Genomic DNA, 13,078 nt, shown 5'->3' on the forward strand with positions numbered 1-13,078 from the left:
GGCCGATTGAATACTCCACTGTCAGTTGGGTATCCCAATTTGTATAAGATACTCCACTGGTAGTTGGTTATTTCATATATGGGATACTCCACTGTCAGTTGGGTATCTTATATAAAGTGGATACTCCACTGACAGTTGGGTATCCCATCGGCCAAAATTGGTCAATTTTTCAGAAATTGGTTATTTTTGTCAATTTTGTGTAAAAATAGGCTAAATTTGTCCTTCACCCGGTTTTTATCCGGGCCGAACCAGGCTTTTATCCGCGTTTTTTTAAATCCGGACTTTTCGAGTTTCGGCCCGGGGTCGGGCCGGATTTTCGAGAAAAAAATAGGCTTATTAAGGCCCGCGGGTCGGGTCGAACCGGACCGGGTTTTTTCCGGATCGAATTTTTCGGGTTTTTTTCCGGATCAGATCGAATTTCGGGTTTTGGATTTTTTTAACATATCTGGCACGTATCTATTCAGAGTTTGAGACCAGTATTACAGATTACATTTTCCTTTTTCTTTTAAAGATAAAAATAATAAATTCAACATTGTATTCCAGTCCAAACTAGCTAGAGAGTCACCAACTCACGAACTTTTATCTTTGTTATTCAATCTTACGTTCCAAAAAATGAAATCTCATCTGTAGATTGTCCTCATAAATTATAATCATATTTTTTATAAAAAAATCAGGTGCATGATACAAAACTCTAGCACTCACTATTATTTGGAAAATATTTTAGAGTACACAGCCCTACTCTAACTATTTTTCCCGAAAATGCGCATTATTCAAAATAATGTTAACGATCTTAAGAAAAGTATATTGTCAGTAAACATAAAAGATTTGTCTGACCAAACATTAGATATTTATTTCCACAAATTTAAGAAATAATAATTAGAATTTGCGCCAACTGTTGCCAATTACTCGTAAACAAAGTATTATAACAATACTAATATTCTTACACAAGTATGCCCCACACCCCAATTCTCATTGTCATCTTATCAAATCTGTATATTTCCGCATTTCCGCGCTAAACACCTACAGTATGTCCTTGTACACAAATAGAGCAACTTGCAACAATACAGCATCCAACTCAACTCAACTCAACTCAACACATACAGTATTAGCATACTAAATACATGATTTTATATTGACATGATCGTATAATATATGTTGATGTTATCTTGTCCTTGTCACTATACACTTGTCGCCAAAAGACATGCGAGTAGAAAACAAATCTAAACTTACCTCAGGGTTATTTAAACCTGCAATGAGTAAAGCACTAATTAGAGGAAAAAATTAACATGATTGCAAAACCAAAGGTGGAAGCAGCATATAGAGCATTACCTCTTCATTTTCAACAATAACCTCTTCGTTTTCAACAATATTAATCTCTTCTTCAACAAGAATAACGCTCTCCAAAAAGTTTATTAACCGTCTTGAATAGAATTTCGGTTCAACAACAGAAATTGTTATCGGGTCAAACTGAAATGACTTGTATGCATGCTCAGCTTTTTTCTTTATGTTATATTCCTGCAATATATCAATAATACCAAGAAAGAGGATCGCATCATAAACATCAAATAGTTCAACTTCAGCGGAATCAGTTTTGTCTTGAAGAAGCTTGCAATTGGCCTGAGCTGGCATGTTTACGCCTAGTTGCACTGGTAACCTATAGATATTGAAGAACATACTATTAAAATATTATACCCATCTATTTCAGAAAACTCAGGAAAGTAGTTACATTTGGTTACTAGCATGTAGGAAAATCAACATTCAGATTACTAATTCTTCCAAAGCTTGAGGTGCTAGGAGAAGTGAGTTGATATTCATATACTAGCTTAGGCTCCATCTTTCTTTAAAACCCTTGTATTTGTAGAAATCACTATATAAAAAACCATATTTTCTTAACATTAACAATCTATGTTGTGTGGACATCAGAAAAAGGAAGGCAATGGCCTAGAATAATCTCATGTATCTAGATTTACAAAGACGAGATTGAGGAATTAGATGACTTTCAAACATAATACCAATATATCTATATATTACTAGTATATTAATGATTTTAAAGTAAATGTTTGCTGAGAAATTAAGGCAAGTAGCAATCAGCTGAGTCGTAGAGGGCGTTATTTTTTAATTTAAGTCTTATTGAGCTAGCCTTGTGCACTATTTCACCCGGTAACTTGCTAGCTTGTCTAGACGAACTCGGAACTACCGATGCACTTCATCCAACTTTTGTTGCAATACATCTATAACAGGGGGAGGGAATATACATTCTGGGGGCCGGGGTTTAAAACGATAAGAAGGTACCTTCCAGTATCAGGCAGAAGAAGATCCACTTCCCTATCACCCAATGAGAATGCTCTCAGAGTATTTCCTCTTATGTGAGAACCTGGTGTAGTGCTGAAAATGCTAGGTTCATGGGTCACCAGTAGAAGACCTCGAGCAGGAATAATTAGATCACCTTGAGAGGCTTTTCCTAAAGTACGCACATACATGCAACATGGTCAGACTGATGAATATTATCATGAACTGCCAAAAACTGTATCCATGTTCCCATTCTTAGACCTAACTAACTAAACAAAACATTTACGATCTCCGGTGAAGAAAATCTAGACATGTTTTTGAAATATATTTGAAATTTTACGGTGCTAACTACAATACATCATTATGAGATGTTCAGACTTAATAGAAGGAATAGATAAATATACCACAATCAGCTCGTTAACATTTTCTTACAGCTCACAAGTTTCACTAATAGCATAATCAGTTAAACAGCTGTAGTATAATGATCGCAACACATGCTTATAAATAAATATTCAGGTCTCCTGCTTCCACAAGCCTCTATGAAAATCAGTGGTAATATTAGGTACCAGTTACCCCATTTGCAAATTTACCAAAATAATATATCAAGCTTCCATATTTGCATCCTTGACTTCCTCAACAGGCTAGTAACTCGGTACTCAAAGCTCCACCAATTAATAATTTTCCTTCAGATGCCCCCACATTGTAAGCTTGGGTACTCGGAGCTAAAACCTACTAATTATTTGGACTTCTTAACCACCACTGGAAGCGTATGACTTCTCATGGACGAGTTCAAATTTTAGATAAGAAAATCTCCAAAAATATATGAGATTCCAGTAGAGACCATTTAATATATATCACATTCTTTAACACCTGCCCCCCCCCCCCAAATAAAAACCCCAACACCCCAGAGTGCAGCTTAACCCGCCAAGGAGCAAAAATTAAAACGGTCACCATATTTTATGAGAACGACTGGCCCCTGCCTCCCATATTAACCAACATACAACAAAAAGGGACTCATTATTCGAGGTAATAGACCAATTGGAAATCTAGTGCCATTGTCGAACTAAGAATATAAAAGATAAAAAATTAAATAACATAGTAACTGGAGTATTATAAATTTGTGTATACAACAAGCCTCTTGCTAAAAAAAAATACACAGTTTGCTATTCCCAGATTTATTTTGTTGATAATGTGCTAGGCCTTTCATATCATTTTTGCATTATAATTGTTCTAAGGGTATGCTGAGTTTATATGGGAAAAGACGAACTGAGTAGGAAGTCCAGGATACTCGATTTTACCCACATAACTTAATCAAGATACTTTCACTTATTACACCATTTTTTTGGGTCAAGTTCAGGACATGCAAGGAACATATGAACCAAAAATGTAAAAACTAATCACAAGCTCAAGTTAAAAGTTTGTCATTACCAGCAGACATATTCTCAGACACATGTAACAAGGCCGGTGATTCTAAGAGGGGTTTCAGATGCTCAGGAGCTCGAAAATGTAATCCCAGTAGAAGACTGTAATCAATAATCTGTTGAGACTCCAGGAACTTGCAATCAAGATGAAGTTGTCTGCAGAAGAGCACAAAAAGAAATTACTCCTTGGTAATAGAGGAGGATAGAAGGATTTACACAAAAAATTTGGAAACGAATTTAAATTCATTAAAATATTTTTGGAGTGCATTACAGCATATCAAAATAAATAATTGAAGATAAACTCAATATTTATTCATAAAAACTAAGGAGCAACTCCCAAGCAAGAAAGATATAACAATAAACAAGGTAGCAAAATATCCACCAATGTTATAATAACTAAATGCATAACAATAGAAATCAAAGAAAATCAAGCTGAACATAACTAGTGTATCTGGATTGCAAGGGGTAGGTAAGATGTATGCATACCTGCTCTACTTGGTAAGAGTAGAAAGACTATTTCCGAAAAAAAGGGAAAAAAAAGAAGCTTAAACAACACAAAACAGTGATAGAACACAATACACGAGCATTTAATAAATAACGAGAGACAATAAATATCAATGACGGAATAATAGTGCCTATAATCACATAATTAAAATGACTATAAGGCCCAAAATACTAAAAATAGAAACTAATACAGCATAAAGCACTAAAAAAGTTTTTAGTTGCTTTCCACGAAAACAAAACTAACAAAGAAACTATAAGGCCTAAAACACCCTCAAGTACCAACTCCTTGTACCCTAACCACAAAGCTTCTTCATGCTCAAAGTCTCAATCCTACAAGAAAATCAACTACAAAATACTAAACAGTGTTCAAAATGCAAATTATTTCTGATAGTACATGAACTTTTTATTTAAATTGCAATAAATTTGCACATGCAAGGAGGTGAAATAATTGTTTCTCAGGTTGTCTTATTATTAACCAGCTAAATTACTTAAAGCAAATGTTAGGAATTAATTTCCATTACATATTGGCATGTAACTTAAAGTTCAATTCTTAATGTAGCATAATTGGAAGTTCAATTAACTTATGCAAAGATTGGACATACGTTTACAAGAGTGGGAATAGTTTAGAATTGGAATAAGCACTATATATTTAGACCATGCACTGTGCGCATGCATGTGTGTTGATTACATGTTGCTTATTGTAAAACCGGTAATTAATTAACAGGATTAGATAGATGTTAGCCCTCTACACACACACACATTTTTTAGTCCACTACCAAATAAAAATTCGTATTCTAGTCAACAGCTCTGTGTTCTTTCCTCGTCCAGAAAAAGTAAATAGTGTCTATGCTCTTTGACCTTCTTTGAATATAAAATTAATCTGTGTAAACAGAGGTAATCTGATTAATGATTATCCATCTAAAAAACAACCGTTGCCGTAGATATTAATGACAAGGCAACAGATTTGTCACTGTCCACTGTATTTTCCAGCCAAGTTTTAGAGATATATTATATTCATTAGATTATATATTATACTGAAAAGATGAATATGTGTGACGGGCCTGACGGCAAATTAGAAACGAATACTTACTCAAAAAGTGACTCACGCAACAATCTGTCCATGTGGAACTCATATGATAGATCCAGGTCTTTCAATGTGGTGTTTGCAGCTATGTTTTCTTTATTTGTACTTCTTCCTTGACATGAACCCTTCAAATCATAGCGATGATGAATTCGCAATTCACTGCGCAACATGTTCCCCATGACAACAAAACGTACCTGGTAAACAATATAAGATTATAGATAAGAAATATTAAATCACAAGCCTTAACTGAAACTCACGAACCAGGAAAACAGAGAGACAGGCCAAGTCAGAAGATACCTTCTTTCCGCATTTCCATTCTATCCTGTGCACTCCAAAAAACTTAGTTATAAGGGTGTTCTCATGCCCTTTTACATGATCATAGTAATTCGGAAGCATCTTTAGTAATACCTAAGTAACATTGACAAAAGAGACAAAAAATTAAAGACTAAAGACTATGCGTAGCATTTGTTTTTGTTAGACTCGCATCCAGATAGAACATGGTGGTCAATTGGTCTACTGACAAATGAAACACTATTACCTTGTCAAAATCTTCTTGCCAACCAAAGTTGTCTTTAAAACGGTTCTATTACAAAAAGGCAGCAACTAGGATGCCAATATAACTGATACCAATATTACTGAGAACATCGCACCTAAGGATTCATTATATATTGTACGCATTCAGACATAATCTAATGTTGCTATTGCATACCATTGCTATTCTAAAAATTAAAAGTCTAATTGTTATGTTAGTGGAGACTCGTATATTATATAAAAAATATGAATTAATCCTAGGGGATATGTGTTTATTCCCATTCTACATGGGCCGCTTTAGGAAGTCTTTAAATTCCTTAACAGAAGTAAAATTGTCTTCAGCTTACATCTAGCCTTAAGTTTGAGCTTAAACCCAATATGTTACCAGTGTGGTTCCCAGAGGAAAAAGGTTGGATTGTTGAGAAGAGATTTATTACGAAGCGGAACTTACCACTTCCTATTATTATTAATCAAAAATCGAGCCCCACAATTTTTTTTGCTCTCATGTCCAGAAGAAACATGGAAACGTTGTTCAAGGATTTCTCTGGCAGGCCATATAAAATATCAAATTCGTTAGATGACTCATTTACCAGGTCAGATTCCTTAGAGAAATCCATGACATGAACTGACTGGAATCTTTGAGAGGAAAATGATTAGGAGATGCTTAGTAGATTTTAGGATTGAGAACTCTGAACAGGGAAGCGAGAGCTACAGCACAAATAGGTAACCAATTTTTTTTTATCAGTAAGTACTTGTATTTTATGGTGGAATTCTCCATAGCAGCCTCGCAGCATACGCTCCTTCACCAATCAGATATTCATTTTGCTCTTTCTACTCATATTTTAAAAAAACAAAAACCTGTTGGTGATATTTCTTCACCAATATATAAATTTGCAATACATCTAAACCCAAGAGAGCCATCAGATTGGAAGCATTGATTTCGGATTTAAAAGGGTTTATCACAAGGTTAAAGGCCACTGCCTTCTTTGATTATTTTTTAGTACTATACCACTCCTTATATATCTTCTCTCATGAAATCACTTATCTAAGAGATAACGAGGAGAGTTACTTGAAGACATCCTAACATAAAATGTGAACACAGTACAAAGAACATACAACTATACAATGAAATACACCAATGCACTAAATGAGCAGTGCTATGGCGGAATCAACGCTCTTCCTTCAGTAGGAGCTGGAAGATCAAAGGTTCAAGTTCCAGTGTAGACAAAAAGGGTGTGTTCCTATAGGAGCAGGGCCCTCTTAAAAGCCCCACTTACTACATAAACACACACACCTATGCTCCTTTTAATTGGAAGGAATAAAAAGAAAATTTGAACAAAATCAAGGGAAGAGAGAAAAAATATATAAAGAGAGTCCAAATTATCTATGCTGAGGTTTGTGAAGAAAAATGGGTGGAAAGGAGATTGGAGCATTCATTTTAAAACTAATGGGTTTGAGCTCATGTTTGAATTTGCAGGAACGAAATGAAGCAACCGAAAGAAAAAATATTTGCCCAAAACAAGTAGTAAACTTCATACCATTCCCTCCAAAATTTTATTTATTCCAACCAAATGGAGCGCAAGAATCACATGGATTTCATGTCACAACATCCAGAACTTAACCGAGATCATCCAAGAAAGGTTACTCTAAGTGACCCTTGCTCTGATATACAAAATATCTGTAAACTCTAAAACAAAACGTGCATTGCCAACTAAGGTATCCAAGAAAGGTTACTCTAAGAGAACCTTAAATTGATATTCAAGATATTACTAAACTTCAAAACACCTCATGCTAATGCACATGAGACATGTTTTTACATTGATTGATTCAATTATTATAGAAATTAAGGGTCAACAAGTTATACTATGTCAAGAATCAAGTCAAATACAGCACTTCGCAAGATATTGAGGCCACTTCAGAAGAAGTATTAACATTGTCTACTGGCGGTTGACTTCTAGGAAGTAGTATTAAGAATAATATTTTTCAAAGAAGTTGAACACTTGACCATATAGTACTTTGTGGAAGTTCTTAGACTATTTTCTTAGAAGAAGAATTTTACGACTCCCTCTTCAAAAAAGTTAATTGTTTACTGGGAACATTGTCCATAGTGCATGTGCATTGCAGTATTGCACAAACCATGCTCTTAGAAGTCAAAACCCAGCCACTTGTGGTCTAACGGATGTTCTCAAGAAACTAAAATAAACCTCAGGAAGAGGCTACGTGACTACAGGATAATGGATTTAAGTAATTCAAGTTAATAATTTTTATTAAATATTCTAAGAGTAAGTACTTAGTAACATAATAACATCGTAGAAGGGTTACAGCCTGCCTCGGTAAAAGGTCTTATGGCTTTGATTATATTGAACTGGTTTAGGAAGCAGATCTTGTTGAATGGATACAAAAGACAATTATAAGTAAATAATAAATATTAACGTATATTTACTAAGGTTCGAACCTCCAGTTCTGATCTCTTTAACGTTTTGATAACAAATTTATCATCATGAGAAACATAGAAGATGCTGCCACTTTTTCCAGGAGAACTATGCTGTCTCAGACCATCATCGCCGCAGATAGATATCATGTACTCAGCAGCATCTAGCTTGAACATATCCCTCAAATTCCTGAATAGAAAAAATCTCTGCAAATTTAGACAGCATTAAGAAACATAGAAAACAGCTAATTTTTAACAAATGAAGCACACATTGCATCCTCTTGACAGTTCTCCACTACAAAAAAAACAGGCCACGTTTCAAAATGGATGGAATATCTTGGTCTAAGCATATAATAATATGGCTATATCCTCCCTAACACTCAATCAAATCTAGAAATCTAATGAACTCTGACTACACCATTATTTTATATGGGATTCATTCTAACATCCATAGATGCCAAAAGAGGCATCAAATAATACCTAAAATCTTATCCATGAAGGTGCCTACGGTAGCATAAAGCTGAGAAATTGAAGTACAACAAAAACAGATCGAACCCCGAGAAGGTAAATAAAATCACACGTGAGGCGGACTCCCAGTTACATGTCCCTGATGAGCACCAATCCCTACTCACAAGAAGGGACAATAAGCAGAAGAATTTTTGTGACCATTGGAGAGCAATGCAAGAAGGCAGAAAGAACTAAAGAAGATTCTAGAAATATCCTCCAAACACTCACAGCAGCAGCAACAACTATCATATTGGCAAATGTACATATTGAAGTAGATCAGCTTCAAGCCATTCCCTAATCTATCATATGAAATACTCCGGCCTGGTAGCCATAGTGCGCTTCAAGCTAAGACCACAATGAAGCATGAAGATCATATCCAGCTTCTATGTGACTATTTTTATTTCTAAATTTTAGTTCGTAAGCACTCGGAACGTCTCAGAGATAGGGAAAAGGGCGAGGCGAAGCAACGGGTCTTGTATTGATTAATCGAAAGGCTAAAGGCGAGACATCGTCTTATAAAAGATATGTGTTTACACCATATAATAACACAGATAGCATAATTTCCACCACAATCACATTAATAAGCAGTATGACAGTACCTATATACAATTTTCAGTAACATTATAACATAGATGACTATAGGTTTTCACAATAAATATAAGTGTTTTTATAGTAATTTAAAATGTACAACATATATACTTACAAAACAATATATTTTTTGGTTCAAGACTAATCTATAAAAGGCAAAAAGCTTAATCCTGACCCTTCCACTCCGTGCACAGAAAGATTTACTTGTAAAAGATTTTAAATCCAAATCGAACTTAACTAGCAGAGCTTCTGGTTACTTATGCTTTTTACTTACTTCTATATGCAGTGGCATCTATATCTTGATTAACATTTTGATAAAAATTAATATTTCATTTTATTGTTTTGGCTAAAGAAACAAAACCCAAAGGCATCCACAATCTAGGAAACTAGTATGGCCTATGTTACTCGGAATCTTCACTTTACCTTCGAGTACCTATATCGGACAGTCAACATTTGGACTTGGACACTTATTTCAGACCAAAACATGTACATTTTTCAAAATGTTGCCGAGTCCGATATTTGGACACATATCCATGTTGGACACTGCTAGCCAACTCCAAGTAACATAGAGTATGGCATAAAATTTGATTGTAGTTTATTTTGAAGATTGAATCTGACATATAAAGGGGTTTTCAGAGATTAATCACTTTTTACATTTCGGATCCAGTGAAACTTCTCACTTTAGACAAATGTAAATCAAAATATGAAGGAAATTAGAGAAAGTACAAATACAAGAATTATATTAATTATAGACATATACAGGAATTTTAATATTATACCTGAATACCATAGGACAGTAATCCATCCAATAGAAATCAGAAGATTTATGTGGCGGAGTAAACTGAGAGCCCTTTCTAGGAAAGTACATTTTAATTCTAGCACTTTCTCCGAAATCGGATACCCGGACTTCACGTTGGGGAACTGGTGTAATCTTTCCTACTGTATACCTGTTATTTTATGTAAGATATTATCTGTCATATTTTAACATAAAAGGATAATAAAAGATCAGAGTTTACACAAGCAAGAGTAGAGTAATTGCAGGAAAACTATGACATATTAATAGCATACCGGATGCCAAGTTGCAAGTTGAGCATCAAGTAGTAGCTTCTATTGCCTTTAGATTTATTCAGGCATGACTTCTTTGTTGCTTCCTCTCCTTTACACCGATGTCTACTTTTTCCGGTAGGTCCTGATTTATTTATTATCCTTTCTCTGATCAAAATTCCTTGCATATATTCTCTTTCATAGATTACTACTCCATTGTTACAACTACGACCTTCACTAGATGTGTGAGATAGCATGCAGGACATATCACAGTTTGCAACATCTCTAGTATTATTGCTAAGGCTCCAGTCTTCTTCCAAAGATATACTCTTACTGGATATACGGCCAGAACCTCTAAAATATTTAGTAAAGGAAAGCCTCTCGGAAAAATTACGCTTAAAACCTGGTTTAATAATTTTGTGCTCCTCTACACCTACTGACAAACTACGAGGTAAAACCCCTTCCCTTTCAGCCTTATGCAAGTCAAAGCTACACCAATTCTTCATATATGGACTCTTGCACCCAGTAGGATAGAATGTTCCGCGTCCATCCTTGAGGCCTTTGGTCCATGTCCCAAAATAAAAACTTCCATCAGCAAACCTGTAATATCCTGATCCGTGTCTTAAACCCTTCAACCAGAAACCATCATAAAGATCACCATTCGACCATTTTATAACACCTCTACCACAAATTTTCCCAGATTTCCAAGATCCAATGTACATATTACCGTTACACCAAACATAACTACCACTGCCTTCATGCATTCCCTCTTTCCATAAACCTTCATAGAAATCTAAATTCTGATATTGCTTTTTTCCAAATCCATGCTGAATGTTCAACCTCCAGGAGCCTCTATAAAAAGATCCATTTGGACTAGTAAAGGTGCCAAAACCATGAAGGTAACCAGCTGACAACTCACCAACATAAGTTGCTCCCGAAGTCCAGAAAATTTTTCCTCTCCCGGTCATTTTTCCTTCTTCCCAATCCCCCTCATAAACTGTTCCATCTAACCAAGTATATTTGCCACTGCCATGTGGAAGCACACCCTTAAAATTACCGAAATAGATATCACCACTTGTAAAGATGTAATCACTAGTCCTGAAAGGTATTAAAACATCATATTGATTAAACCTTAATAAGAAAAGTATTCAAATCTTTAATCAAGAGAAGTTCCCCCGGAAAAGACACTTTGGTGCAAGAGGGAAGAACTACCTTTCGCTGGTATCCATGATCATTGAATGAAAAACTACTAGACCTAAATGCCTTTCAATGTCCTCGTTCCATAAATCTGGCTCATGTTAATCTACTTGGCGAAGTAATATTGATACCATGAGGTAGCAAAGCTCACTCATCTAGTGTGGCAATCTGAAAAATCATTAATCATCCTTTGAAAATTTAACGTATTTCACTTGATCAAAGAATGAAGATCAATAAGATCTCTACATTACGATTTTATGAAACTAATAAAATCAAACTTTTATAAATTAACAATATTACAAATCCTTTATACATTTTCATATCCAATCATAGAAGCCATTTCATGACATGCTTATTATTAAGAATGCTAATCACTGTTATTTTCTGCGCAAAGCATATTTATTAATTCTTCGAAAACAATGGGCATAAATACGACAATAGCAAGCCTTTTCCCAATTTGCAAAACTCAGACATAATCAGCAATTATCATTATTACAGAGTAACCTTGAATCTCGATATGTGATAATTGTTCCATAGATTATCATAAATTCAGCAATATAATCATAAATGTCTTGCATAAAATTTTAATATGTACATTTTTACCTGATAATAAAAGTGTGGATAATTGATCGACTAAGTATCAAAAGTTTAGTCAGTTGAAAGCAAGCATAAGACGAGCAAAAATAAGATGAAATTAGTTACAATATAAGATAAGTAAATGAATTTGGAAGGCAGGAGTAGCAGCTCATTAGATCATATCTGAGAGAGAGAGAGAGAGAGAGAGACTCACTGAGAGAGAGTCGCCAAGAGAGAGAGAGAGAGAGAGTGGGACACTTGATGTAGAAGTAATCTAGTATATGTCATACGGCACGGCAAGCACCTGAACCCAAAACAACCATCGTTTTCTTCTTTCACTTTTCTTCATTCTTCTGATTTATATAGTACTTTTTTAAGGAACGGACAGGTGGCCGTCAGGCTCCCCCTATTGGATTTATCGATATGGATTATTCTGATTTAACATATTTCATGACGTAGTTTTATTTTAATTCGAAATTTGGAGTAAATAATGGAGTTGGTGCCGCAGCTTAACCCTCTTTAGCATTTTGTTTATCGACTTTATCATGTTTAGCATTTTGTTTATTGGTAGTTAGAACAGCTTCAATAGCATCCTATTCATCCTCCTAAGTTAAATTTTAATAAAATTTAGACAGAAATCATCTCCAACAAATTCTTAAACCCTTCTTAAAATATGAAAAATGCTAAATTTTTCCTCATTATTGATGAGGATGTTTTGCCTCCTTAGTAAATTATATATTATATATAACATTTAAATACAGCTTTAAAGTTTGTAATTGTGCATATGACATTAAAAAATAGATTACAAAGAAATAGGAAAACTTTGAGTAAGGTTGTTGGAGTCTACCTAAATATTATGATTTAGTAGTTCATAAAGTATAATTTTTATGAAGAGTCTTTTACGCA

At 34.7% G+C, this 13,078-nt stretch overlaps 1 protein-coding gene across 4 annotated transcripts; it reads right to left on the reverse strand.

Moving 5' to 3' along the window:
• Window positions 1-978: 978 nt before the first annotated feature.
• LOC141712026 (phosphatidylinositol 4-phosphate 5-kinase 7-like) lies at window positions 979-12,564 on the reverse strand. Of its 4 annotated transcripts, XM_074514788.1 has the most exons (12): window positions 12,387-12,503; window positions 12,200-12,229; window positions 11,612-11,764; window positions 10,424-11,497; window positions 10,135-10,302; window positions 8,285-8,450; window positions 5,596-5,706; window positions 5,305-5,492; window positions 3,718-3,866; window positions 2,293-2,461; window positions 1,330-1,654; window positions 979-1,247 (listed from the first exon to the last, which is right to left on the reverse strand). In XM_074514788.1, the coding sequence occupies exons 3-12, from the start codon at window positions 11,632-11,634 to the stop codon at window positions 1,242-1,244; spliced, it is 2,379 nt and encodes a 792-aa protein (XP_074370889.1). In that variant the 5' UTR covers window positions 11,635-11,764; window positions 12,200-12,229; window positions 12,387-12,503; the 3' UTR covers window positions 979-1,241. The 4 variants fall into 4 exon arrangements, with proteins under 4 accessions (XP_074370889.1, XP_074370888.1, XP_074370887.1 ...); XM_074514787.1 differs by lacking the exon at window positions 12,200-12,229 and having other exon boundaries at window positions 12,387-12,543; XM_074514786.1 differs by lacking the exons at window positions 11,612-11,764; window positions 12,200-12,229 and having other exon boundaries at window positions 12,387-12,561.
• Window positions 12,565-13,078: the final 514 nt, after the last annotated feature.

Source organism: Apium graveolens, chromosome 3, assembly GCF_009905375.1.
Source record: "Apium graveolens cultivar Ventura chromosome 3, ASM990537v1, whole genome shotgun sequence".
In the NCBI taxonomy this organism is placed as follows: Eukaryota; Viridiplantae; Streptophyta; class Magnoliopsida; order Apiales; family Apiaceae; genus Apium; species Apium graveolens.